The following is a 27,821-nucleotide window of genomic DNA, read 5'->3' on the forward strand; positions in this document are numbered from 1 at the left end:
CTATAATTTTATTGAAAATATTTTCTGGGCCTTTGAGCTGGAATTCTTCTCTTTTCTCTATTCCAATTATTTTTATGTTTGGCCTTTTTATAGTGTCCCACATTTCCTGGATGCTTCGTGTCAGGAGTTTTTCAGATTTAACATTTTTTGACCCTTCTGTTAATTTCTTCTATTGTATTTTTTTGTTGTTGTTGTTTTGGATATTTTTATTTCTTCAATTTTTTTATTATCAGGAGTGACTGAAATAAAAATATATAATTGAGTCCCATCATTATTGTCATTATGGAAATGGCTTTCAGAGAAAACTGGTCAGAGGAATATCATTGCTTCCCACTTTTCAACTGGTAAATAGTTGCTGTTGATAACAGACAAGCCCAGAGAATCTGTCCAGAATGTTCAAGAATATGGTATATTATACAACATGCCTGTTCTCGGGGAGAACACCTAGGACATAATTATGTGTACTTCTTGATCTCATCATACAAGACAAGCACAAAGGCACCACCCCTGCCTCTGAGAACTCTGGACCACGCGCCCTTGAAAAAAGCCTTGCTTCCTTCATCGCGAGCGATCTTCTGCCTGCAGTCTAGTGTGCCTGCACACATGATACTCGTTCCTTTGTGTCCAGACTGCATCATCATATGATGGCGAATCGTGTCAAAAGGACAGGAAGTCAGGCCAGCAACAGCAGTGACAGACTGTGCAGTCATCCGGCTGATGAAGATGTGGGGATTCTTGGGATCTGGGAGCATCCCTGTGCAGGATAGATACCAAGGCAGGCAGCTCGGTAGATGACAATGCCCTGTACTGACACATCCCATCAGATTTGTAGATCTTAACTAGGCGGTCACCAAGGCCCTTGAATTCCCTTTCAGCTCCGGCTTTGCCCACATCAGCTGCTAGATGGGTACGGGCAAAATCAAGAGGGTCCACAAAGCACAAGGATGTGGCCCCAGCGGCACCACCTGATGCCAGGTTCCCTGCAAAGTAGCGCCAAATCCGGGAAAGATCTGCTTGTATTTATCTTTGAAGGCAAAGTTGAGACCCTGCGTGGGGAAGTATCTGATGGCATTGGCCAGGTTACCACGCCAGAAGGACAGGACTCCCTGTTCCTTGGGGATACGAACCACGCGGTCTATAATGCCCGTGTATTGCTTATCTGCGAGATGTGCTTGCTGGAATGCTGAGCCTGCAGCAGCTGCTACCGTCGTCTTGGAGATGGCTGCGGCCACTCCACCGGTCAAGAAGTCCTTGGTGAAGGACACAGCGGCATCTGTCATGTTGAAAGCAAAAAGAGAAGAGGCAGGCGAGTGGGGGACAGGACAGGCTTGACAACCGGCTTTGACTCCTGGACTCTGGGGCTCTTCTATTGTATATCTAACACCTGATTTTTCTCTTCCATCTTTTGTATTCTGTTGGGGAAGCTTGCCTCTGCAGTTCCTGTTAGAATCCCAAAAGTTTTCATTTCCAGAATTCTCTCCATTTGTGTTTACTTCATCGATTCTATTTTCTAGGTCTTAAATAGTTTTATTGATTTCCTTCACCTGTTTGTGTTTTCTTGGCTTTTTTTTTTTTTTTAAGGGATTTATTCATTTCCTCCATTTTTCCCCTGAATTTCATTTAGGGATTTATTTATTTCCTCTTTGAGGACTGCTTTCATTTTCATGTGATTGCCTTTAAGGTCTTTTTCTTGTGCTTCAGTTATGTTGGAGTGTTCAGGGCGTGCTGGGTAGGGTAGCCAGGCTCTAGTTGAGACATACTGCCCTGGATGTTCCTGACTGTGTTTTTATTCTGGTATCTAGGCATCTGGGTTTAGGATGATTAGAGGTCTACCTAGATGTTGATTTCTAGATTTGTCTTTGTTGGATGTATGTTTTATTTCTTGGTTTCTGTTTTCTCTCTGGGCTTTGGAAGAGTGTGGTGCTGTGTTGCCTGCTTTTTGCCCTGCTTAGTGTGTTTACGGGGGATGCCTGCTGGTGTCGGAGGCTAGGATACTGGGATGAGTTTGGGGAGAAGGTCTTTGTGATTTCTAGGTGATGGAGTCAGAGAGGAAAGGAAAACCACAGGGCTGGAGAGATGGCTCAGAGGTTAAGAGCACTGTCTGCTCTTCCAGAGGTCCTGAGTTCAATTCCCAGCAACCACATGGTAGCTCACAACCATCAGTAACGGGATTCCATACCTGCAGTGTACTCATATAAATAAAAGTAAATAAATCTCAAGTTTCCATTAAAGACAAAAAAAGAAAGAAAAGAAAACCACAACAGGATCCTCTTACAGAGCTCTTGATGAGACTTGGGGGAATTGGAACTCAGGAATAGCAGGAGAGGTATGGGTTAGTCTACTTGTTGCCCTGGGAGTAAGCAAAAGGTGCTGCTTTAGTGGGGTCTGGGACAAAGCAACAAGTGAAGAGTGGAAGGTCAGAAGGGGAAGAGCTGTGGGGTTCACAGGAGATGGGTGGGGGCAGGGAAGACTGTGCAGATGTGGAGGAACATAGGAGAGAAGGTCTGCACCTCCCTGGCTTTCTGGCACGCGTGGTCTGTCCTACACACATCCTTACTGCCATTATGGTTTAATTACTCTGTGAGACGAGGAGAGGAACTGTTGAGCACAGTCTTCATTACAAATGAGGAAACTTTGAATAGTTTGTTCAAAATGTTATTAATCAGCAGGCATGAGAATCAGGATATTTTTAAGGATTCTATTTTATTTATTTATGTGTGTGTGGATAGTTTTTTTTTTTAAATAAATAGTTTTTTTATGCTAACTTCACTACGCTAGTGTCATTTTAGAGCAAGGAACCTCAGTTGATTAAAAAAAAAATGCCTCTATAAGATATGCTGTAGGCAAACCTGTAGGGTATTTTTTTATTTAGTGACTGATGTGGGAGGGCCCAGCCCATTGTGGGTGTGAATATCCATGGGCTGTTCCTGGGTTTTATGAGGAAACAAGCTGAGCAAACCATAATGAGTAAGCCAGTAAGCAGCACCCCTCCATGGCCTCTGCATAAGTTCCTTCCTTTAGGTTCCTGCCCAGTTTGAGTTTCTGCTTTGGCTTCCTTCCCTGGTTACTTCAGAATATGTAAGCCAACTAAACCCTTTCCTGCCCTTTTTGTTCATTGGGTTTCATCGTAGCAATAATGACTGTAAGACATGTGTCAGGGCACCGGGGTGTCTGTGTGTATGTGTGAGCATGTTTGTGTAGGTTCTCATAAAGGCCAGAAGAGGACACTAGATCCTCTGCAGCTGCAGTTACATGCACTTGTGAGCCACCCTGTGGGTGCTGGGAACTGAAACTGAGTCTTCCGTAAGAGCAGTGCGTACTTTTAATTACTGAGCTATCTCTCTGGCCTGATGAGTGATTAAGACAATTCTTGTTCTTTCTCTTCTCTCCTTTCCTCTTTTCCTCCTTCTCCCCCAGCCCTGTCCCTTTCTTTTACTGCTGAGGATGCAACCCAAGGCTTTTTGCTTTCTGGGCCGGCACTGACTGTACCACTAAGCTGTAACTTCATCCTTGACTTTATTCTTTTTATAATTTTCTCCCCTCCTTTCCTCAACTTACTCTGCTATAAAACTCTGCAGTTTGGAGATTATCATCTGTAGACTGACTGAAATGAAAACATGAAGGTTATGAAGTAGAAATTCTTCAGCCAGCTCTAAAGAGCAAGGTTCTTTCTGCAAGCAAGGTCATGGTTGACATCACCATGCAAACTTATTGGACTTTTCAAAGGGAATGAGTGAATTTATTGACTTGAGACAGTCTCATGCAGTTCAGGATGGCCTTGCTTTTTTTGGGGGGGGGGGGGAGGCTTGCTTTCCTGATCCTTCTGCCTATGCTCCCAAATAGCACATGCTCCAAAATTTAACATTTTTTATATACATTTCTTTTTTCTCTTTTTGTCTTTAAATGGGCTAGACTAGAATCATTTAGCAAACCTGGGTTTAAGAGAACATTAAGACGGCCTTCTTCATCTACAAATAATTGCCGTCTACACTCCGGGAAAGTACCACACAATCTGAAAAACTTAAAGTTAATCCTCAGAGTAAAACGGAATTGCTTAAAGATGGAGGTCATACCTAGCCCTCTGCTCTCTTCCAGACTCTTCCTCTCTCTCTGGTAGAGAGACAATACTTGAATGTCATTTGTCTGGAGTTCTCAGCACGTTACGGTAAGCACTAATGGTAAGAATTTGTGAGTCCTGTCCTAGAGGACCCGGGTTTGGTTGGGGTAACACACGAGGCAGCTCACAGCTGTCTGTAACTCTATCTCCAGAGGATCTGACTCCCTTCACTGGCCTCCAAGGACAGCTGTACGAACACACACACGTCACATGCACTGGGACACACTGTCCTCACTTGCTTTTCTATTGCTATGAAATGACCAGTACCAACTTAGGAGAGGAAAGGTAACAATTCATCACTGAGGAAGGGCAGGGTGGGAACTTAAGGTGGGAACCCAGAAGAAAGAATTGAAGCAAAGGCCATGAATGAACGGTGCCCACTGGCCTGTTCCCCAGGGTTTGCTCAGTTTGTACAAAATAGTGCTGGACCATCTGCCCAAGGGTGGTATTTCCCATGGTGGGCTGGGCCCTCCCACATCAGTCATTAATGGAGACAGTGCTCCACAGACATACCCATCCACAGGCCAATTTGAATGAGGCAATTCCTCAGCCGATTTTTGTTATTGTTGTTTAAAGATAGAATCTATGCATTGCTGACTGTCCTTGAACTCTCTTTGTAGACCAGGCATACTCTGAACTCACAGAGATCAGTCTGTATCTGCCTCCTGAGTGCTGGGATTAAAGGTGCCACTATGCCCAGCCAACGTCTATGTTTGAACAGTTACTCTTCAGCTTGAGATGCTATTGGGGGTTGTGTAACCCCCCCCCCCAGCCTCTCAGCCTCTTCTTCTTTTAAAAGACTTATTTATTTATTCAATGTATGTGGGTACACTGTCACTGACTTCAGACACACCATAAGAGGGCACCATGTGGTTGGTGGGACTTGAACTCAGGACCTCTGGAAGAGCAGTCAGTGTTCTTAACCGTTGAGCCACTCTCCAGCCTAGGCTGTGTAATTCTAACTTCATGCTCTTGAAGTTATAAAGGGCACCTATCCACCACTTCCTCACCAGGTACTCCATGGTACTGTAAACCACAACAAACCTTTTTTGTTTGGGGAAAAAAAATCCTGGTAAAAGTACTTTTTTTCTTGTTTGTTTATTTATTTGATGCGTGTAAGCTTTTTACTTGCATGTGCAAGTACTTCAGAAAAAGGTGTCAGATCACCTGGAACTCCCTGTTGGGTTACAAATATGAACCTCTAAGCCTGGCCTGCATGCTCCATTAACTCCGGCACTCAAGACAGATCTCTGAGTTCAGAGGAACGTCAGGGAGAGACTCTGTCTTCAGAAACAGAAAAAAACAAAAACAACAAAAGAAAACAACCAAAAACCACACTTAAAAAAGAAAAATGCAGGAGAAACTTGGAATTTTGTTGAGATATAAAATTTATAAAAGCCATCAAGGACTATTCATTTCCTCCTGCTTCCTACTTGCAAAAATGCGAGCTTATTTTAACTCTAACGCACAATACCAGATGTGCACTTTGTATCTCATGATTGGCATCTTTTTTTTTTTTTTTTTTAAATTTAGCATTTAGCATTGAACCTATTATCTACGGAAACCAGCTTGTTATTGAAAGAGTCCTTGGCTTTTAAGTGAGAGGACCATAGAAGCAAGGCTTATCAGTACTTCCTGTCTTCCCCTTAACCGACCCAGGCAATCTGATTCCAGATTGGGTAATTCCATTAAGATTCTATAAAAATTTCCCACATTATCTGGGATGTTCGGTCCCTTAACTTCTGGGGTGGTTTTGAAGAATTATGTTCTCACTTCGCTTTACTGAGATGGTCACTATTGTGCAAACTGCCCTTCCAGTCTATAGACCACTGAAGGACAAATGCCCAAGTGACGCAGGTTTTGGTCACCCGCACCCCAGACCTTGGAAGCGGCTCTCAACCCCAGCTTCCGGTCGCACCTTCCTTTTCAGCCTCGGCTGAGCGTCCCTGGCTGTTCCGTGTGTGCCCTCCCTCCGCCCGGGCTGCGTGGTCGGCACTCTTCCCGTCATGCCCAGCGCGGGCGGCGGCTGTTCCGCAGGCTGCCGCCCCTCCCCGCAGCCGCAGCCCAGAGCCGCCGTGCCCCGCCCCCCGCGCAAGCTGCCGGCCCCCACATCCGGGTACCGCCGCCAGCCGCCCAGACTCTGGCACTATGGTCATGGCGGAGGGGACGGCAGTGCTGAGGCGGAACAGGCCAGGCACCAAGGCGCAGGTATCGTCCCCGAGGCTTTCCTGTCAAGGGGTTCGCGGGCCCGAGCCGAGGCTCTCCCGCTGGCGGGACTCCGTCCAGGAGAAGCCAGGGTGGGCGGGTGGGGGCCGTGGCCGTGTGGTTGGCCTGCGCTTCCGGAGCCACGGCCCCTGAGGCAGGCGAGCCGGCGCCGGCCGCCCGGGAGGCCTGCTAGGCGCGGGACCCTGGTGTGTCCCCCGAGGCCCGGGGCTGACGCCTGTCACCGGCGGCTGCTGCTGCGCTGCCCGCTGTGAGTGGCAGCTGACGGCGCCCGGGTGTGGAGTGGGCCAGCTGGGGACCGGGGGCCGTCCCTGCATCAGGACCGCCGGCGTCGAGGGCTATCAACACTGCCCACCTCACCGGGAGCAGGCTTGGCGGGTGACGTACCTGCCGGTCGGCTCCATCCAGTTTGTCCAGGCGGATGCAGGTGGCCAGAGTTTGCGTTATCCTCCTGTTGGCTTTGCCACCACTCCCTTCTGCTTCCCTGTCGCTGGTCTCTGGTCCAGCAAGTTTTCGCCACCAGGTTGTGACTTGTTACATGTCATTCCTTACGAATGTCCTTGCTAATGCGTTGTGGACAATAGAATGAACTGATAATAATACACCAAAATGCTCTAGTAGCCCTTTTATTAGGGCACTGTTGGGGAGTAAATGGGTGCTTCTTAGGATTCGCAAACCTGGGATGCTTCACGGTCAAAAACAAACAAAAAGCCAAGTTGACATTCAAACTTGATGGGATTAATCGGCTGGCGGAAATGGCCTGTCATTGAGTACATGTTCTAAAATCAGAAGAGACATGTTTAAGATGTAATTTTAGCAGGCTGCGTTCTTGTTGCTGCCCAGCCTGCTGCCTCTTAACTGTGTACTGAGTAAACTTTTTCCTGTTGAAAATATAGTTTTTAAGGTGAGTGAAAAACAAAATACTTAATACTACCTAGTTTTAGAAAGTTACTGTTTTTCTTTTTCCTTTTTTTTTTTTTTTTTTTTTTGAGACAGCGTTTTCCTGTGTAGCCTTGACTGTCCTGGAACTCGCTCTGTAGATTGGGTTGGCCTCGAACTCAGAGATCCACCTGCCTCCTGCCCCCCCACCCCCTCATCCAATTTAGAGAATTGCGATTTGTTGTTGATTTTGAGAAGGTTCTCAAAGTCAGCCTACCCTGGAATTATATGATATAGTTGAAGGTGACCTTGATCCCTTAGGTCCTCTTGTTTTCTACTACTCTGGAGCTAGAATTACAGTAAGTACCACCGTTCAGGGTTTATACAGTTGGGAATCACAACTCTCTCCGTTGAGCTACATCCCTAGCCTCAAGAATGGCTTTGAAAAACATTGAGTCATAGTTGTCAGTTTGCATTGTTTGATTCGGCTGGAATTTGTATACTATGTATACTTTTTACTGTTTAACAACTCTTCTAAGGGTTCTTGTTTTCAGATAACTATTATTGTGCATAGGCAACATTTTTTTTTCTAATTTTTAAGTGATTGCTTCCTGTAAAAAAAAATTCTTGGGATTAAATCCAGGACTTTTCCTGTGCTAAGTGTGCCCAAATTAAGCTTTCACTCGTGTCTCAGCTCTATCCGTAGATGAAAAATTGTTTAGATTAAACACTGCAACATGTCCTTTTGCTCTGCTGTTATGAGTAAGTCAAGTGCAGAATATTTTATTTTCCCATTGATGACAAAGTTAAGTAAAATGTAATTGAAAAAAAGAGGATTAAAAGAAAACTGCTTTTAAAGCAACCTTTTCTGTTTATCACATAATGTTTCTTCACTAAAATATGCCTGTTTCAAAATGAAGTATATTGTGTTACCCGTGAGTAGTATGTGGCATCTCTTCTTTTTTGGGGGGTGGGGCACATGGTCTCATGTATCCCAGGCTGGCTGGCCTCAAACAGAGAGGGAGGTGACAGAAAATGACTTCTTATCCTGCCTCCATTTCCTGAGTGCTAGAGTCAGGCATGTGCTGTAGAACATTTGAAGTTAGACTAGGATGTAGACCATATTTGGCTTTTAACATCTATTGACTGAATTAAATGAACACATTTATCTTTTTCTTTGTTTTTTTATAAATGTGGCCTGGAACCCACAGAGATCCACCTGCTTCTGCCTCCCAGGTGCTGTGACTATAGGCATGTGCCAGCGCCACCTGCTGACTGAGAACATTTATTCAGCCTGGTTTTATTTTTCTCCTAAGTGTCTAATGGATGTCACAGTTACATGTCAAAACATTTAATAACGTGCTAACTTTTTCTGTTTTTCTTTGAGACACTTTTGTTTTTATCTTGGGCTGGTGTTAAACTTTGTGTGGAGTTTAGATTGGCCTTGAATTCTTGGTTCCCTTGCCACAGCTTCCTCACATATATTTGTGTGTGTATATGTATGTGTACATATCTATCTATCTATCTTCTATACTATGAATGTGTGCTCATTTGTTTATAAAGGGTCTCATGTAGTCCAGGCTGGCCAAGGATGACCTTGAATTCCTCTTCCTCCTTTCTTTATGGCTAACACTTTTGACTTTGTTTTGAGGCAGGGTCTTACATGTATCCTGATTGTCCTCATACCCACTGAGTAGTTTCTGTAAGACTTGACCTCTTGATAATTCTACCTTAGATTCCAAATGAAGGGATTACATGCATGCATCATCACTTCTGGATTGCTAATAATTTTCATCTTTAAAAGTTGTGTGTGCATGTGTGGGTGTCTTCTCTGTAGGTGTGCATGGAGATCAGAGAAAGGTATATCTCATTCTCTGCCTTACTGCTTTTGACAGGGTCTCTCATTGAACCCAAAGTTTAAGGTTTCATCAGCAAGACTGAGTAGCTAGCTAGGGAGCTCTTGGAACTGCCCATCTTTGTCCATGCTGGGATTAGAGGCCTGTGTGGCTGACTGGCTGGCTTGAGAGCTAGCTAGCCCTCATGCTTGGCACTTTCCTTCACTCTGCCTCTCTCGGTCTTTGACAGGGTCACTATCTAGTCTAAGGTGGCCTTGAACTCAGAGAGAACTGCCTTTCTCTGCCTCCTGTTTTGTGTTTTTGAGATAGGGTCTTTCTATATAGTTTTGGCTTATTCAGAACTTGCTCTGCAGATCAGACTTGCCTTGAACTCAGATGTCTGTCTGCTTCTAGCATTATCATGCCTAACTTTTAAAAAAATGTGCTGGGGATTTGAACTCAGGTCCTCATGTTTGTGCAACAAATGCTCTAACCCAAGGAGCCATCTCCCCAGCCCCTCACTAATATTTTTAAAGCAGTATAATCTATAATATATTACTTTTTAAAATTTATTTTTTTAATTCATGTGTATGTATGTGCATGCCTGTGTGAGTTTTTGTGTGTCAAATGAATGCAGGTACCTATGAAAGCCAGACGAGGACATTGGATTACTTGGAACTGTAGTTGTAGGCTAACTATAGTTGGCCACCTGATAGGGGGGCTGGAAACTAAAACCAGACCCTCTGTAAGAGCAGTAAGTGCTCTTAACTACTGAGGGCTCTCTCTAGACCCTGTCATCTTTACATTTTAAAAAAATGATTTTTATTTGCTTTAAATCATGTTAACATTCTTAAATAAATTGTTTCGAATTGTTTTAAGATATCTGTTATCCTTAAAAGCTGCTTGTGATTACTTGGGACTTGGTTGGGGAAGAGTCCTGACAGACCTAGTATGCTTTGAGTTTAAGAGAGCAGTGGCCATGTCATGCCCAGGACAATGTCCCACTACAGTCCACTGCCTTCTTCAGTTCTTAGATTTTTCCTTCTTCTTCGAGACAGGGTTTCTCTGCTAGCCTGGCTATCCTAGAACTCAGAGACCACCTGCCTCTGCCTCCCAAGTGTTGGATCTAATGGTGTTTGCTCCCACCACTGCCCTACCAGTTGTTAAATTCTTTCTGTTCCTTCTTCCATGATGTTTTCTCAGTAATGGGGTGAAGCAGATGATGTCCATTTGTGACTGGTGAAGGGATACAGATATGCATCGGAGGGATGACAGATGCCCGTTTATGGCTGAGCATTCAGTTTATTCTCATCACTTATGGGTCTCTGCCATTACCACAGTCTATTGCAATTGTTCCTCTTTGTTTTTTGTCTTTTTCTAGATATTTTTACCATGCATGCTTCCCCATTTTCCATCCAGTTTTTGAGACAGTCTTACATGGTTTAGACTGGCCTTGAACTGTCTATATAGCTGAAGATTATTTTGAACTCCTTATCATCTTCCCTCCACCTCCCAAGTGCTGGAATTATTATGTTTTTGTTGTGATTTTGTTTTTGAGATTGGGTCTTGCTTTTTAGGTCTGGTTGGCCTGGTACTTGATTTGTAGATCAAACTGGTTTCTAACTTGAGGCTGGATTTTGTCTCAGTCTCTCCTGTATGGGGATTATAGGGTTTGCACTGCCATACACGACTTAATATATGCATTATATCCATAAATATGCGTCTTTCCTTACTTAATCTGTTGATTGGTTGGTTGGTTGGGTTGGGTTGGGTTGGGTTGGGTTGGGTTGTTGAGATGGTTTCTTTCTGTAGCCTTGGCTTTTTCCTAGATCCACCTGCCTATACCTATTGAGTACTGAGATTAAAGGCATGTACCACCACCACTATACAGCCCGGATTTAAGCCAATTGTGAGCTACATTTCGGGTGATGGGAATCTTACCTGGGTCTGGGTCCTCTGAAAGGACTTAACCACTTAACTAGCTTAACCACTGAACTAATCTTTCTTTTTCTCTTCTCTTCTCTTCTCTTCTCTTCTCTTCTCTTCTCTTCTCTTTCTTTCTTTCTTTCTTTCTTTTTTTTGTGGGGAGGAAATTGAAACTGTAGCCCTGCTTAGCCTGGAGTTCACTTTGTAGCTCAGGCTTGCCTTGAATTTGAACAGTGATTCTCCTATTCTGTTCTGGGATTATAGGTTCAGCTACTTTTCATTTTCTTACACTTTAATCATGAGGTGTATACACAAACTGCAGTCTTAGAGTTTTTACCCCCCCCCAACCTCAATTAAACTTTTGTTGGTTAGTAAAGTCATTGGTTATTAAGGTCATTGGCTTAATAATCATCTTCCTTCCTGGGCTCATTTTAGCTTAGAGACATTTGTTGAAGACCAGGAATTGTGCTGTTTTTTAAAGATACATAGAAGCCATGCATACCTGCATACAGGCCTGTAATCCCAGCTATGTAGGAGTCTGAGGTAGGAAGATTGCAAGTTCAAGGCCAGTCTGTAAAATTTAGTGAAAATGAAAAGTATAAAACAGTCTGGAAATAGAGCTTAACAGTAGAACATTTTCCTAACACATATAAGACCCCCAGGTTCAATCTCTAGTACCAAAAAACAAAATAAGGGAGGTGTGAGATATATAAGTAGGTCTCCCTGATAAATCAAATAGAAAGGGATTTGAAGTAGTGCATGCCTTTAACAGCATGCAGGAAGCAGAGACAGGCAGAGTCCAGCCAGCTAGGGTTATACAGAGAAACCCTGTCTTGAAAGAAAAAGAGAAGTTCGTTTCGGTGACATCCTTCATCCAAACTCAGGGCTTTTCACATGCCTACTGTTCCATCTTACATTTACAGATTTTAATTACAATTGTGTTTGACCAGTTAGTTGCCTGTATGTGTCTGTACCATGTACATGTAATGTTCACAGAGGCCGAAAGAGGGTACTGGGTCCCCTGAGTCTGGAGTTACAGATAGTGGTGAGCTGCCATGTGGATGTTGGGAATAGAACTCAGAACCTCTGGAAGAGCAGCCATTGATCTTAACCACTGAGCTATCTCCCCAGCCCCTACATACTTTTTGATTGGAGTCATAATTTCTATTTATAAATTTAAAATTCTATTTGTATTATAAAGTATTATGAAGTTATAAATTGCTCACCCAATAATGCTAGCTCTTTAAAACTCTGATTGATTGATTGATTGATTTTTGATGTTTGGAGATATATTTTTTTCAATGCAACTTTTATGGGTATTATCTAACAGATATAAACAAAAAAGTGGTGAACTTTTCTTTCTAGTTAAACAGTCTATGAAAGATTAATGAGAAATGTATTTGAGGGACTCTGGTTGCAAAAAATTACAGCATACAGTTCATTGCTGTCCATTGAAGAATATTGGCTAAGATTATTAATTCATTGATAATCATATTGTAAAGGTGTTTCTTCTACTCTGTTGTGAGGTTTGGATCTTTGTTAAGAGCTGATATTTATAGCAGCATTACTGTATCTTCCTTATTACTTTGTAGGTGCTTTAACCATCCGTTTACTTTTATAGGATTTCTATAATTGGCCTGATGAATCATTTGATGAAATGGACAGTACACTTGCTGTTCAGCAGGTAATAAAATTTTCTTTTATAACTCTCATAACAAACATTTTATAGCTTTGGCATAGTTGAATATTCCCATTTTGTGTGCGAGGGGGCACAAACCAGATCCCATTGGGTTAATGGAATGGCCATTTAACAATTTAATCAATTTCATTTTATTAAGTATGTTATGACATTTGAATGTATAAGGAATTAAAAAGTAATTGAATGACTAAATAGAAGTAAGATGCTAATTTAATGACTATACCTTTGATAGCACATTCTTGAGATTTGTATCTTTTTATGATTGTGGTTCATATTATACCCTCCAGTGTATGTGAAAACAGATGTTTTCCTTTAGCTCATTATTACTACCTCATGACTCACTGTAGCATTGGTTCCCAAGGAGGGCTTCTGTAGCATATTTTGTTTCAGTAGTACTTGGGAGATTTTTAGACATACTTGTTAGAATCATTTTCTATACTATGTTAGGTTTTAACCCCCACTCCTATAGAAAAAAAAATGGTGGTTCTTTCAAATTGAATAGAACCAGGAATTTGGGGGAAAAATTCATGGCTAATTGTTCAAGTTCAAATTAAGGAGTTAATTGTGGTTGTTGGCTATTCAAGCCAGTCAGTATTCTAGCTTGAAGTGGAAGCAGTTCATGAGCGTCCTCCCTGACTTAAGTGATAACGGATGACTTCTAGGGAGAAAGTGTTCTTTAAGGACATTGTTCCTGAGTCTCCATGACACAGTGGATGGCCTCCACACAGTATATGGACAACACAGATTGAAGTTGATGGATTGTTAAATTGAAAAGACATGAATGAGGGTAGAGGGAGGTGGGGTGGACCTGAGAGGAGTTAAGGGGAAGAGTTGGGGTAAACAAAATCAAAACATAAAGTTCTTAGTTAATAAAAAAATAAAAGAATGGCAGAAAATAGTATAAAGAGGGGCAGGAGGTTTGGCTCAGTGACAGACAGGGCACTTGTGTAGTGTCCCCAAGGAACTGAGCTTGTTTGGTTCTCCAGCACTGTAGTAGAAAGAAGGTAATATTTAAAACAGAAGAAGGATGTCTCTAAAGCTACAGAACTAATAACAAAAGCCAAACAAGAAAATTGGTTGAAATTAAAACAAACCCAAAGAAATTGGTATGAAATAGATTAGATTAGGTATGGGTTACCTAACATTTTTATTATTGTTTTAGGGGAGTGAGGAGGTCTGTGTGCTGGGAATGAAACTCAGTACCTCACACGTTAAGCAAGTACTCTATCACTGAGCTATTTCCAGACTTACAGCTGGCCTACTTATAGCATCATATTTGAAGTAAATTTCCTATAACCAATGTAAAACTGTGGGTCTTACTTTATTCATTTTATTAGTCTTTGTCTATTAATTTCTATATTATATTATTTAAAATTAATTTAGTTATTTGCAGATATGTGTAGACTTAGGTTAACTTGTATTACTTCTTTTCAGTTCTCTCATTTTTAAAATTTGTAATTTATTTTGTGTGTAGTGTTTCAGTGCCTGAGTGTATGACTGTGCACCAGGTGCATGATGTAGGAGCCTGAGGAGGTCAAAAGAGGACATTGGAGCCCCTAGAAATGAATTGCAGGCGCTTCTCAGCCACCGTGTGGGACTAGGAACTGAACCTAGTCTTCTGCAAGAGCAGCAAGTGCTCTTAACCACTAAGCCACTCTCCAGTGGGGTGGTAGGAGATGGGGAGTCCTTTTTTCGAGAGCCCTCCTATTTGCCAGGCTGGCCTCAAACCGGAAGTCATAAGCCAAGGATAACAAATTCCCCAATTCTCCCAATCCTCCACTTTTCTAGTGTTGGCCTTAGAGGTATGCAGCACCTTACCTGGTTTATGTGGTGCTAGGTTTTGAACTTGGGCTAGGGCTTCATGCATCATGCCAGTTTATTAACTACTTATGTCCTTAGCCCTCAGTTTGCTCTGTTTGTCTTTTTGTGCTTGTAAATCACTTCTTTCCCTTTTAAGGGGTTATTTGAGCTTTTTAGCATTGTTTTAATTATAATTGAGTATATCTCTTCTCTATGTTTTGTTTTGTTTGGTGATGGCATAGATTACTAAATTCTTATATTACATAGTCTACTTATGTAGAATCAGTATTTTATTATTACAGGTTTTATTATGGATACATGGGTCCCTTTCCTCATTGTTTTTACTTATTCCTTATTGCCTTATATATCTGTAGACATTCATTGAAAACCAGTCAGACAGTGATATTTTCTTTGGTAGGACTAACAAGTGAATTTAAGCACTTCTTAGGTACTAAGCAATTTCTCTACCATTGAACTACATATTCATGCCCTAATGTTTCTTTCTTTTTTTTTAAAAATTTTTTTAATTGTCTGTATATGTTATCCTGTGTATGAAGGTATATGTTGGCCATGGTGCTTGTATGGAGATCAAAGGACATAGTTCTCCCCTTTCTACCTTTATTTTGGTTTCAGGGATTGAACTCTGGGGTATTGGATTTGTGAAGCAAACATCTTTTCTTGATGAGCCTTCTCACTGACACAATGTTTCTTTTGTTTGACAGAGTTTCACTCTCTAGAGTTGTCTGGCCTTGAAGTCATAACACTTTTATTTTGACCTCCCAAGAGCCGGAATTAGGGTAATGAGGCATCAGGCCCAACTTCAGAGTTACTTTTATTTTATCTTATTGAGACATGGTGTCTCACTTTGTAGCTCTTGCTGGTCCCGCCCACACTGTGTAGACTAGGCTGACCTCAAACTCAGAGGTCATCCCGTTTCTGCCTTCCAAATTCTAGAATTAGAGATTTGTACCACTCTGCCTTTTAATTTCTGTCACTTCTAATGTTTTAAATTCCCTTCTATTTTTCTTTCCCTGAAGAACTTTTTAGCAGTTTTTGTTTTAGTATGATTTGCTGTCTAGGAATTCTCTTCTTTTGCTTGTTTGTTATTTATTTATTTTTTAGGTGCTAGTCAGAGTCCAGAACTTTGTAATACTAGCAAACAACATGGTGCCTTCTTTAGTTTTCTTTAATTTGAAAATACCTATTTTGGAAGATAGAAAATTCTGGTTGGCAGTTCTTTTAATACTCTTTCATTTTTAAAACTACGCTTATTGGGGAGAGATATATGGGTACACATATGGCGGACAGAGGATCGCTTCAAAACGATTGGTTCTATCCTTCCCAGGGATCAAACTCAAGTTGTCAGGTGCCTGAGCCATCTTTCTGTCCCTCTTCTAGGTTTTTTGATGAGAAAGAAGTGGCTAGTTGATTTCTGTAGGCCATGTGCCTTTTTTCCTTTAGTCTTTTATTTGTCAGCATTACTACAATTAAATACTTTAAGACATGGTTCTGGAGGGCTTGTTTTTTTCTATTTATTTATCGATTGATTGATTGAGACAGGGTTACTCTGTGTAGCCCTGACTGCCCTGGAACTTGCTCTGTAGACCACACTAGCCTTAAACTCACAGAGATCTACCTACCCCTGCCTCCGGAGTGCTGGGGTTAAAGGTGTGTAAGGCCCGTACCCAGGGGATGCAGAGGTTTTCATTTGAGGTTGGATGGCCTTAAAGAAGGACCAACCACGGTCACTACACTCAGGTTCTTGGGGATACTGATTGTATTCAACCGGATGAGAACTCAGCCTCACATCTGAGGTGTGCTTCTTTCACTCCTGAGCCAGAACTGGAAAGATTCTCTTGGACCAGTGGTTCTCAACCTTCTTAATGCTTTAACTGACTCTTTAATACACTTCCTCATGTTGTGGTGACCTTCCAGCCATAAAATTATTTTATTGCTACTTCATAACTGTAACTTTGTTACCATTGTGGATCATAATGTAAATATCTGTGTTTTCCAATGATCTTAGGCCATGAAAGTGCAGTACAACCCCCAAAGTTGTGACCCTGTTACAGGTTGAGAACCACTGTTACAGACTGACTTCTACACTCCAGTGTTCACTTTTGAGTTTCACCTGTGTCAGTTTGGGGGAGGAGTTACTGGGAAGAAAAATAAGCAGACAACTGCCAGTTCAGTAACATCTGTTCCTTCTGCCCTTTATGTTTCTGAGACCTCAGGGTTTTGGCACTTTTTTGGCTATTTTATTATATATTCTTATACCTCTACTTCCCTTCCAACACCTAGTCTAACCCTAATCCCTTCCAATCCCCTAATACTAGGTAGGAGAGGAAGAAGGTTAGAGGGGAAAGGGCATAAACCTCTATAGGTTACTTCCTGCTGATTAGGGGTGTTGAGTTTTGGGGTCAGTCCAGTCTTCATTGTCAGGATATTTCCAACTTTTGGTTAAACCACAACAACAGCAACTAAGAGCAGCAGAGGAGAGCAGCGCCACCTCCTCCTTTGTTGGATTCTTCTGAACACCTCTGGCTCCTCTTAGGGCTCTGGCATTTATACCCTCTCCAGGGTCCCTAGAATTTATTAGAGACTCATGGGAGGCTGAGGTGCAAGGATGACTTGAATGTTAAGCCAATCTGGGCAGCATGTTGAAAACCCATTCTCTCCCCAAATCTCCACAATGAGAGGTTGCATAGGAATTTAGATCCAGTGTACATGCCTGTAATTTCATTACTAAGAAGGCTAAGAGTTGATGTTCAGTCTAGCTTTGGTGGTTCATGACTTTAATCCCAGCACTTGGGAGGCAGAGGCAGACTGATCTCTGTGTTCAAGGCCAGCCTAGTCTAAAAAGTGCCAGATCTTACTTGCCAGGCCAAGGTTACCTAATATGGCCATGAGGAGAAAGGCTGGTTGGAGAGTCCACAGCAAGACTTAAGCTGTGGCAATTTTATTGAGAGAAGTCAACCTTTTTATTCCTTTATTAGGAAGAATATGGTGGCAATTGTCAGGATCTGTACAGTTGTAGTTTCGATACAGTAATGTTTGAAAACTTTACAGGGTAAACAAGATTAATGTCTAAAGACCAATTGTCCTGCAAAGCTTTTTATGCTGCTATGACTTCTAAGGGAGCATACAGAAAAACACAAAGTGGCCTGAATACTTTACTGCCTGAGGGAGTGCATTGGTCTCTCAGGAACTGCAAGGCACATGTACCCTAGGACCTAACCTGAAAAACCTATGACATATACCTCTCAAGGCAGCTAAGCCAAGCCAACTCCATGGTTCCCTGCACATAGCAAATTCCAGGACATCCAGAGCTACATAGTATCAAAACCCCAAAAATATTAAACATACTTAGTATGCAAATTAATATTCAGTATGTATTAGTTTGGGTCTTACTGCTGTGAACAGACACTTATAAAAACAACATTTAATTTGGGACTGGGTTACAGGTTCAGAGGTTCAGTCCATTAAGGTGGGAGCATGGCAGCATCCAGGCAGGCATGGTGCAGGAGGAACTGTGAGTTCTACATCTTCATCTGAAGACTGCTAGCAGAATACTGACTTCCAAGCAGCTAGTGTGAGGGTCTTAAGCCCACACCCACAGTGACATACCTACTCTAACAGGGCCACACCTACTCCAAATAGGATCACACATTCTAATAGTGCCACACCCTGGGCTGAGCATATATAAACCATGACACAGTAGAATTTAATTAACCATAGGAACTTTTTTCTTTATAGTATATTCAACAGAACATAAGGGCAGATTGCTCCAATATTGACAAAATTCTTGAACCACCTGAAGGCCAAGATGAAGGTGTATGGAAGTACGAACATTTAAGGTAGGTCTTTATGAAATCTCAAGGTAGTGCTAACATTTCTAATAATAATACACTATCAAGCACCTCCTGATGAGAATTACAATTCAAAATTTGTGCAAATCAGAACAATTTTTTTGTGTGTCTTGGTTCTTTTGAGACAGTCTTATGTGGTAGTCCAGGCCTTGACCCACTTGTCTCCACCTGTTTCTTGTGCTGGTATTGAAGACAAGCGTTATACCTGGCATGGGTCTTGAACTCTTAATTACAAGCATGCAAATGATTATTGCTGATTCCAACTGAGTTATAACTTGATTCAACTCTCCTAATAATAGCTCACAGTGCACCTCGATGATTAGGAAAAGTTGCCCCCTTGAAAGGCTTGTAATCATGGTAGATGTGTGGATTTTAGCTCTGGATTTTCATTGTGTTAGCTCTGTAGAAAATTGAGTAAAGTTGTCCAGTTTTGTGCTCTTTGCTAGACTATACCTGCAGCATTGCCAGACGAGTTAGTTAAACTACGTAAAACTATGCTTCTCATTGCCAATCTTTGTTACTTCTACGTGAACAATAACTCAGAACCACATAAAACACAGTTTACTGATATGAAGTAGTGGGCAATGATTGGTGATTCAAAAATAGTGTCATTTAATATGATCTATCTTTCTGTCATGGTGTTATTTTTATAGTCTTAAGCACAGAATTACCCAGCATTTGGAAAGGAAGTATAATCATAAAAAAGGAAAATGTAGCCTTTGCTTAGTGTTTTTTTTTTCCATTAAAATAAACTTAATAGGCTGGGCATGATGACAAAGCCAGATTTCTGTGAGTTTAAGGCCAGCCTGCCAGCAGGTACTACATATTGGGAACCTATATCAGAAAAACAAAGCAATAAATAAAAGTATGCTTAAATAAATAGTTACTTTAATTAATTAGTTTCATATATGTCTTTTTCTTTTTTTCCTTTTTGGTAACCTGTTTCATCTTCTAAATGTAAGGCTTTAATATTGCATTTTTAGGAAATCAAAGTGCTTTTGTTTGATGAAGAAATAGTTGTGACTCTACCTTGATAGAGTAGAACACGTCATAGGTAGGGTTTTAGAGTGAACACACTCAGTAATGTGACAACTATAAAATACATTTATTCTTATTATAGAGGGTTGTCTTACATTAAATGTCTACCTAAAATTGTCTGGCATTCATTATAATTTCCTTTATTTTTAGTATATTTAAAATACTGAGAGCTGGGCATGGCTGGCACACTCACTGATCTTAGGACTCGGGAAGTTAAAACAGGATCTGAAGGTCATCCTCAGCTGCATATAAAGTTTAAGGGCTATATGAGACTATCTTAAAAATAATTTTCTTAAGGAGTAGTAAATGGATTTTAGACATTGCATAGGCTTTACAATTTTTAGTTCTAGAAAAAAGGAATATCATGAAAACACCAAATTGTAACAAAAGTCAGAAAGTTACATTCATACACTCAAGATGTATATATTACATACATTCTGATATGTTTTAATCTATGCATGTAAACAGTAGTGAAATGAAGGATTTAAATTTTTACATTGTATGTAGGATAGTTTTTGAAACTTCTGTTCTTTATATTTTTGTTGTTCTGGGAAATGAACCTAGGACCTTGTACATACTAGGTTCACTGGTGCTCTACTAGAGTCATGGTCTCAGCCCAGACTTTGTGGTTGCTACTCCTCTGTTTATTTGTATGAGTGTGTATTCCCTCATGGGTATGTGTATAAGGAACCATCTGTGGTTTGCTACCTGTTTATGTGTATATGAGTTTGGATGTGCATACTCATGTGGACACCTGAAGTTGATATCAAGATTCTTTGATTTCTCTCTACCTTATTTGTTAAGATATAGTCTATCAATTGAACCAACTTGCTCAAGGGATCCCCCTTCTCTGCCTTTAGAGCGTTAGAATTTCACAAGGGCCACCATGCCCACCTTGTATACACAGTCCTGATTTTTTGGGGGGGGGGGTCTGGGTGGATTAGGGACAGGATCTCTCTTTATGTAACCCTGGCTGTTTGGGAACTCATTATGTAGAACAGATTGGCCTTGAACCCACAGAGATGCATCTGTCTCCTGCCAGCACTCACCTCATCTGGCATGATTTAGTGTTTATTTGTTGTAGGTTTTTGTTTTTGTCTCAAGACAGGATTTATCTGTGTAGTTAGCCTCAAGAAATCCACCGGCCTCTGCCTCCTGAATGCTGGGATTAAAGGCCTGTGCTACCATGTCTGGCTAAGTATGAAAATTCTAATCTATAAAAACGTTTAGACTTTGTGTGTGTGACTGTATATAAAAATAAACACATAATTTTTATATAACTGAAACCTTTTCCATGTTAACCTTACATACCATCGACTTCCTATCCTTCAGTTGATCATAATTAGAAGTTCTATCACATATACACAGTTAATGTGAACACCTTTGTAACAACTGTATGCAGTTCTGACAACTGCATTACTATAGATTCTCAGACGGCTGGCCCAGTCAAAAAGTACATGCTTTCCTAGAGTCTTAGTGAAATTTCTAAGTTAGTGTCCAGAAAAATTAAGCATTCCTATTGTATAAAAGGGTAACCAGCTTGGCTGCCGAACGAAATAAAAGAAGAAAATACACAAAGCCTGGATAATAAATGTGCTTTTTGCATTTTTAGGCAATTCTGCCTTGAACTAAATGGACTTGCTGTCAAACTTCAGGTAGTATTTTCTTTATGTTAAAGCCATAATTCAAAGTTCTGATTTTTAAGAATAATTCTGTATGCTTAGATTTATCCAATGTTTCTTACTATTTTCTTTTTATATTTTATATAGAAATGTTGTAACTCAAATGACACATTTTTTCATTATTATAATTATTTTTAACAGAGTGAGTGCCATCCAGATACCTGTACTCAGATGACAGCAACTGAACAATGGATTTTCCTCTGTGCAGCTCATAAAACTCCAAAGGAGGTGAGAATTGAGAGCTTTCAGTACCTGGTCATTTGGCACCATTACTCTGGGCCTGATGTGAGGCCAAACATCTCAGAAGGAAGCATTTGGGGAAGTGAGTCTGCTTACATGGCATCCAGGAAACTGAAGAGTCAGGGTCCCAGTGCCCTCTTCAAGGACTCTGCCCAATAACCTGCTTCCTCCAACTAGGCCTCATCTCCCAAAGTTAATACCACTTCCCTGAGAGACTCCCAACTGGGGACCACATCTTCATCACATAAGCCCTTGGGGAACATTCCATATCCATATATGAACAGAAATATTGTGGAATGTAGTGAGCAATGTTCTGTATATATAAAACTATGTTTATATATATGTGTGTGTATACACACACACACAAAACACTGCTGAATTTGTTTAATTGTTTAATATATGCGGGTGTGGTGTATATTCAGTCTCATATATGCAGGTGTGTATATGCATCTGTGGAGACTAGAGGAGGCATAGCCCTATATTCCCATGAGGCTTGTCTTTCATTGAATCTGGAGTTAGGCTGGTAGCCAGCAAACCCTAGAGATCACCTCTCTCCTCCCCCATCACCCAAACTGTGCTTAAGTTCTAGGTGCTTCTGGTCATGTCAGCTTTTATATGTATGCTTGGATTTGAACTCAGGTCCTTGTGATTACACTTAGCCATGATAATTTCCCCAGACCTCCAAAACTACTGAACGTTTTCTAAAAGAGTATATGTGTGCGTGCATGTAGTGCATGTATGTCTGTGCTTACAGTCATAAATGTATGGAGGTCAGACCTACTTATAACAACTACAACCTGCGTAAGTCATTAATCATTCAAAGACTGTTTCTCCAGTTCTACTGAAGGCTAGAGTAGATAACCCAGTATTCTTTCTGTCCCTAAACATTGTTTTCTTAGTTTAGTGTTGGAATGAAATTGAGAAATTAGTTAATGAATCTTTTACTATAACTCACGGTGATAGCAACTTTATTTATTGATAGGATATATTTCTTAACCACTTTGAAGTTGGAAGGCATTTTTTCTTAGAATATGTTTGTGTCTTTAGAGTAAGATATCTGACATGGTTAATTGTATTCTTGATTGGATTGAGAACAGGTTAGGAGATGAATAAAGTATAAGGTATATCAGAGGGTATTTACAGATAATTAAATCATGAGAGCCCTGGCGTAGTAAATGGTTTAATACCCTGATGGATATAAAGTTTGAACATTGCTGAGAGATGGAGGAAGCGGAAAGGCTGGATTTGGTTAGAAGCACCACGCTGGAGATTGGTCTCTGAACAGCATTTTCTTACCTCACTGCTTCCTGTCTTTGTCGTGCTTCCTGTCTGCCAGGAGTTGATGGTCCCTCCACAGCCTCTCCACCATGGTGGACTAAAACCTCTGAAAAGAAGCCTTCCTCCTTTATGTTCTTTCTGTCAAGCTTTTGGTTATCATGGTAAGAACAGCTAGTAAGTAAATATTTAGGAAAAGAGAGGCCTTTTGTTAATGCATTTGAACTTTCTGTTTTCTAGTGTCCTGCCATAGATTATACCAGACACACACTGGATGGTGCCGCATGTCTTCTGAATAGCAATAAATATTTTCCCAGCAGGTAAAATCTTTAAACATGGTGTTCAGCTTTTTGGGTTTCATTTAAAAGATTGATGTTTGAAAATTAAAGTTAAGGTTTAGTTATAGTTTTTTTTAAGTATATAGTTGACTTGTCCAGATTGAGTTTGGAATTAAGGTTGTGGTTAAACATCAGGACTCGTCTCCCTCAGCTCATAGACAAGTTTAGTCAAGCTGTAGTCCCTGCTGCTCTGTGCTGTTTCTTCTCCAGGCCTCTTCTCACTAAGCATTAGAATCTGCTTCCCCTGAGAAAACAAAGGAACAGACTTGCTTAAGGGAGACTGCTTCTCTTTCCTTATTTTTGCCTGTAGCTATTCTAAGCAAAATATTAGCTTATATTTAATTATACATAATAATGGCCATTGTTCTGACATGCATGTATATTATGCATTTATCATAGACATAGTATATTTTGATTCTGTTCACTGTTTTATCTCACTCATTCCTTCCCTCTGCCCAACAACCCCTTCTATTTTCCTTGCTTTATTCCTCTTTCTCTTCCCCTCTTTCCCTCTTCCTTTCTCCCGCTCTCTGCAGCCTGCCCCTTCCTTGCTCCATTAAGTTTCATTTAGATACATGGATGAGGGCTGGAGAGATGGCTCAGAGGTTAAGAGCACTGACTGCTCTTCCAGGGGTCCTGAGTTCAATTCCCAGCAACAACATGGTGGCTCACAACCATCTGTAATGGGATCTGATGCCCTCTTCTGATGTGTCTAAAGACACTACAATGTATTTATATGAATAAAATAAATATATCTTTAAAAAAAAAAGACAAATGGACAAAAGTTGTTTACAAAAGCATATTCACTTTAGTGTGGTTTTCTCCACACCAATGGTTAACTGAATATATTCATGATAGACTGAGGCACCTGCTCCTGTACAGATAATCACAGCTGCTGTGAGTTCAAGAGTGTATTGCCCATGTCACACCTGCAAGTTAGCATTGCACACTTCTTCTTCCTCTAACTTTATAAATTACTACTTCTCGTTCCTCAGTGTTAAGGTAGCTGGTATTGATGTCCCGTTTATAGCTTGGCATTCAGTAGTCATTTATTTTTAATATTTTAACCTGCTTGAATCTCTACAATTACTCTTGACTACTGCAAAAACAGGTTTGGCAGCATAAACAGTTACTTTGACAGGCATATCAAAGCATGTCTTGTTTGTAGTTTGGGTTTTTTTTTTTTTGTTGTTGTTGTTGTTTTTTTAAGATACAGGGAAAACCTGCATGTATTGAATTACCACTGTGGTTTATGAGTACCTCCTCCCCCCTATTTTTTCTTTGGGGTAGCCTTGACTGTCCTGGAACTCACTGTAGACCAGGCTGCCCTCAAACTCACACAGATCCACATGCCTCTGCCTCCCAAGTGCTGGGGTTAAAGGTATGTATCTTTAATTGCCCGGCAGTTTATTACTTCTTTAAAAATATTTATTTATTTATTGTTCTTGAGACCAAGTCCCACTTGAACTCACTGTGTAGATCAGGCTGACCTTGAACTCACAGATCCACCTGCTTCTAGCTGGGACTAAAGACATGCAGCCACACCCACCATAACTGGTGTTTTGAGACAGGGTCTTATATAGCCCATGCTAGCCTTGAACCTTACCAAGTTGTTTTTGAACTTGGGTGATCATCCTTGAAGAACATGCCAGTTCTTGTAAGCACTGAGATTTCCAATATCCATACTACACCTGGACTGTGACTGGTCTTTGTTACAAAGTAGATGGGATTAGGGATTTTTTTTCTTCTAAAATATAATTAGCTTCATACCTCATCTAAAATTTGTGGGGGCAAAAAACACAGAAAACGTCTAATTTTTCTCTCGGTGTTTTATATTCTAAAAGAATCAGAAGTATGCATATTTAGATTTTCAAAAATACAAAGAAAGCAAAAGCAGATTTTATAGGATAAAATAGTGAATCCTCTCAGCAATTTTAATTACCTGCAATAGACAAAATATCAGTAGTGTAAAATACTTTTTAAAGTATTTGGTTTCTTTGGTTTTGTTTTAGTAAGTTTTGAGGTACCAGGGATTCATTTTAACTGCATTAGAGTAACACAATTTCAGGTGTGTGTTACTGAGGTGCCGAGGTGGAGAGGAGAGAGCACTGGCTCAGGTCAGCCCTTCTTCACACTTACGCTGCAGCCTTGATCCAGACGCTTCTTTGCCTTGGGTATAACAGTACTATGCTCGGAATCAAGAAGATTGGACTGTACATTTCTGACATTTTGTCCAACCTGTGAATCTTTTGGTTTCTCTTCTATTTCTAGGGTTAGCATAAAAGAATCATCTGTAGCAAAACTAGGATCAGTGTGCCGTAGGATTTATAGAATATTTTCACATGCCTATTTTCATCACCGGCAGATATTTGATGAATATGAAGTAAGTATATACCTTGCTTTATATTGCTGTGATAAACTCTAAGTTGTGACAAACACAGCTTAGAGAAGAAAGGGTTTATTGCTTCTAACAACTATATTACTGGGAAGCCAGGGCAGGAACTTGAGGCAGAAACTGGAGCAGAGGCCATGGAGGGCTTCTATTGCTTATCTTGCTTCTCCTGGCTTGCTCAGCCTGCTTTCTTGTTATTTGTTTTGTTTTTTTGAGACAAGGTCTCATATAGCCTTGACCAGCATGGAACTCATTATGTAGACCGGGTTGGCCTTGAATCCTTAGAAATCCCCAATTGAGTCTCCTAAGTGCTGGGATTAGAGGCTCAGCCTGCTGTCCTATACATCCCAATGACATCTGCCCAAGGAGAATATGTGCCAACACAGTCTTTGCCTATAGGCCAATCTTGTGGGGCATTTTCTCAGTTGAGGTTCCCTCTTCCAGGATGACCCTAGCTTGTGTCCGGGCCAACAGAAGACTAACCCATACAGTGTGTCAACAACTTTTGTAATACATTCTTGTCAGGATGGCACTTCTGATATTACTTCTAGCCCTTTGGTTTTGGATGGTAAATGACTTTTTTTCCTTCCTTTCTACAGAATGAAACATTTTTATGTCATCGGTTTACCAAATTTGTGATGAAATATAACTTGATGTCGAAGGATAACCTGATTGTACCAATTTTAGAAGAGGAAGTTCAGAATTCAGTTTCTGGGGAAAGTGAAGCATGAAGGAATCATGTAGAACAATGATCACATAATTAACAATTATGTACTGTATATATATATCATTTTAGACACGTCAATCATGTATTCATATTATAGCTTACATGTTTAGTATAGGTTTTGTATGCTATGTGTTGCCTTTTTAAATGGAAATACATTCTAAGTTATTCATGAGCTGTGTATTCACTGGTTGGCACTCATGGTTTTTAAGTAAGTTTAGTATTATCTGTTTATAATGCCTGTTAATAAAAGAATTTACAGTTTGGTAAAATTGCTGCTAAACAATCATTGGATCACAATCCTTTCAAATCTATAAGAGAGTGAGCTTGTATTTCACACAAGTATTTACAATTACTAAAGAGATAATGTTTTCTTTTGTTTTCACCCCTGAGCTTTAATACTTTAGAAAATTCAGTAGTACTACACCTGTACTGTTAACTTTTCCAAAATGACATAAAAGAGTTTTAAGAGTTCTGTTTATAGCTTTTGATATGCATAACCGATAATGTATATGTTGAGAGAAATTCAAGGAGGCGTTAGTAATACATAAATAATCTCTCTTTATAAAGTCTCCTCTAGGTCAGTGTACTTGGAAACGTTACGTTCTTTGTGACAGTGGATTATTAAATACATGGTGATGATGATCAGGCACATACATGATGTTCCCGTGGACACCCGCCCCTTCTTGTTTCCCTTAGTCCTCTGGGAAGTACACTAGTCATGAAATGTATTTACCAAGCTATGGGTAGTGGTGGCTTTTCCCGATTTATATTTGCATTAATGGCTTACAGAGCATACCTCATACTAGCCGTGACGTTACACTACAGGAAAACTGTGCTGCCTACCTTTGTTTTTTAAAATTGTTGTAACTACTTAGAAAATAATCCTTAATATAGTTGGACTTTTCCTGTGAGTAATATTAATCTTTTCACCTAACCCTAGGCAACATTAAATAGATATGAAAAAAGATAGTGTATTTATTTTTCTCCCTCCTTAAAAGTTTATTGTTTGAATTATATGCACATGTAAGACTATTTACAATAATTCACAGGTTAAGTGGTGTTGGTAAGTGATCATACTTTGATTTCTTATTTCAGTGTCTTAAGAATTTAAGTGCAGATTTATATAACAGGATTGGTGGAGCTTCTCATTAAATGCTGAGGTCTCTATGCCACACTGTAACAAGGCACTAAGATGAAACGGAGACCTGTGCACTTAGGACAGTTGAAGCCATCTTTACCAATTGAATAAACACAAGAAACTTCTTTTTATTTAAGAGCTATTTGCAAATGAAAATGAAAAATGCATTCATCTTGTTTGTTTTTATAATTATTTTATAATTATTGTATCATAAGACAAGTACACACAGAAGAATTGGGAAATGACAGCATGCTGAGAGTGTGTGTAGCTGGCGCCTGTCCGAGCCTGTGCTGAGCCAGTGCTCACCGCCATCACTGTACCTGAGCCCACAATGTCTTCCAAGACGTTCATGTTCTCAGTGAATAGAATACTGACTGAAGTTACTGTCACCATAAATCATTGGGGTTAGTAATTTTTAAATAAACTTGGTAAATATCTGAGAGACTAACGTATACTAAGCTCATAAATTATACATAGCCTAGCAATGTTGCTGTTCTCTAGTGGGAGTCTCATGGTGGATTTCTGTCATTTGACTATTTCTCAGTGAACAGTTTAAGGCAGTGGTTGGGTTGTAGATCTGACTGAGCAATTGGAACACTTTGTGACTATATGGCTTAGTGTTAACAGGAGAATAAAGTATGGT

The 27,821-nt window shown here is 40.5% G+C and overlaps 1 protein-coding gene and 1 pseudogene across 3 annotated transcripts in view; one reads left to right on the forward strand and one right to left on the reverse strand.

The window, feature by feature from the left end:
* Window positions 1-27,821, forward strand: part of LOC308433144 (MOB-like protein phocein) — a 38,173-nt gene extending 10,352 nt beyond the window's left edge. Inside the window, exons 1-8 of one of the 2 annotated variants that reach the window (XM_080933062.1) lie at window positions 6,246-6,325; window positions 12,602-12,664; window positions 18,236-18,336; window positions 20,999-21,041; window positions 21,210-21,296; window positions 22,824-22,903; window positions 25,193-25,304; window positions 25,913-27,821. In XM_080933062.1, the coding sequence (XP_080789188.1) occupies window positions 6,266-6,325; window positions 12,602-12,664; window positions 18,236-18,336; window positions 20,999-21,041; window positions 21,210-21,296; window positions 22,824-22,903; window positions 25,193-25,304; window positions 25,913-26,044 (678 nt within the window). In that variant the 5' untranslated portion in view covers window positions 6,246-6,265 and the 3' untranslated portion in view covers window positions 26,045-27,821. Of the gene's footprint in view, window positions 1-6,245; window positions 6,326-12,601; window positions 12,665-18,235; window positions 18,337-20,998; window positions 21,042-21,209; window positions 21,297-22,823; window positions 22,904-25,192; window positions 25,305-25,912 lie in introns of those variants that run through there. The other variant, XM_080933064.1, reaches the window with a different exon arrangement.
* On the reverse strand, window positions 456-1,280 carry LOC308432849 (ADP/ATP translocase 2-like; annotated as a pseudogene). Its single transcript has one exon. The product of its transcript is annotated as an ADP/ATP translocase 2-like (transcript).

This window comes from Micromys minutus (genome assembly GCF_963924665.1).
Source record: "Micromys minutus genome assembly, chromosome: 19".
In the NCBI taxonomy this organism is placed as follows: domain Eukaryota; kingdom Metazoa; phylum Chordata; class Mammalia; order Rodentia; family Muridae; genus Micromys; species Micromys minutus.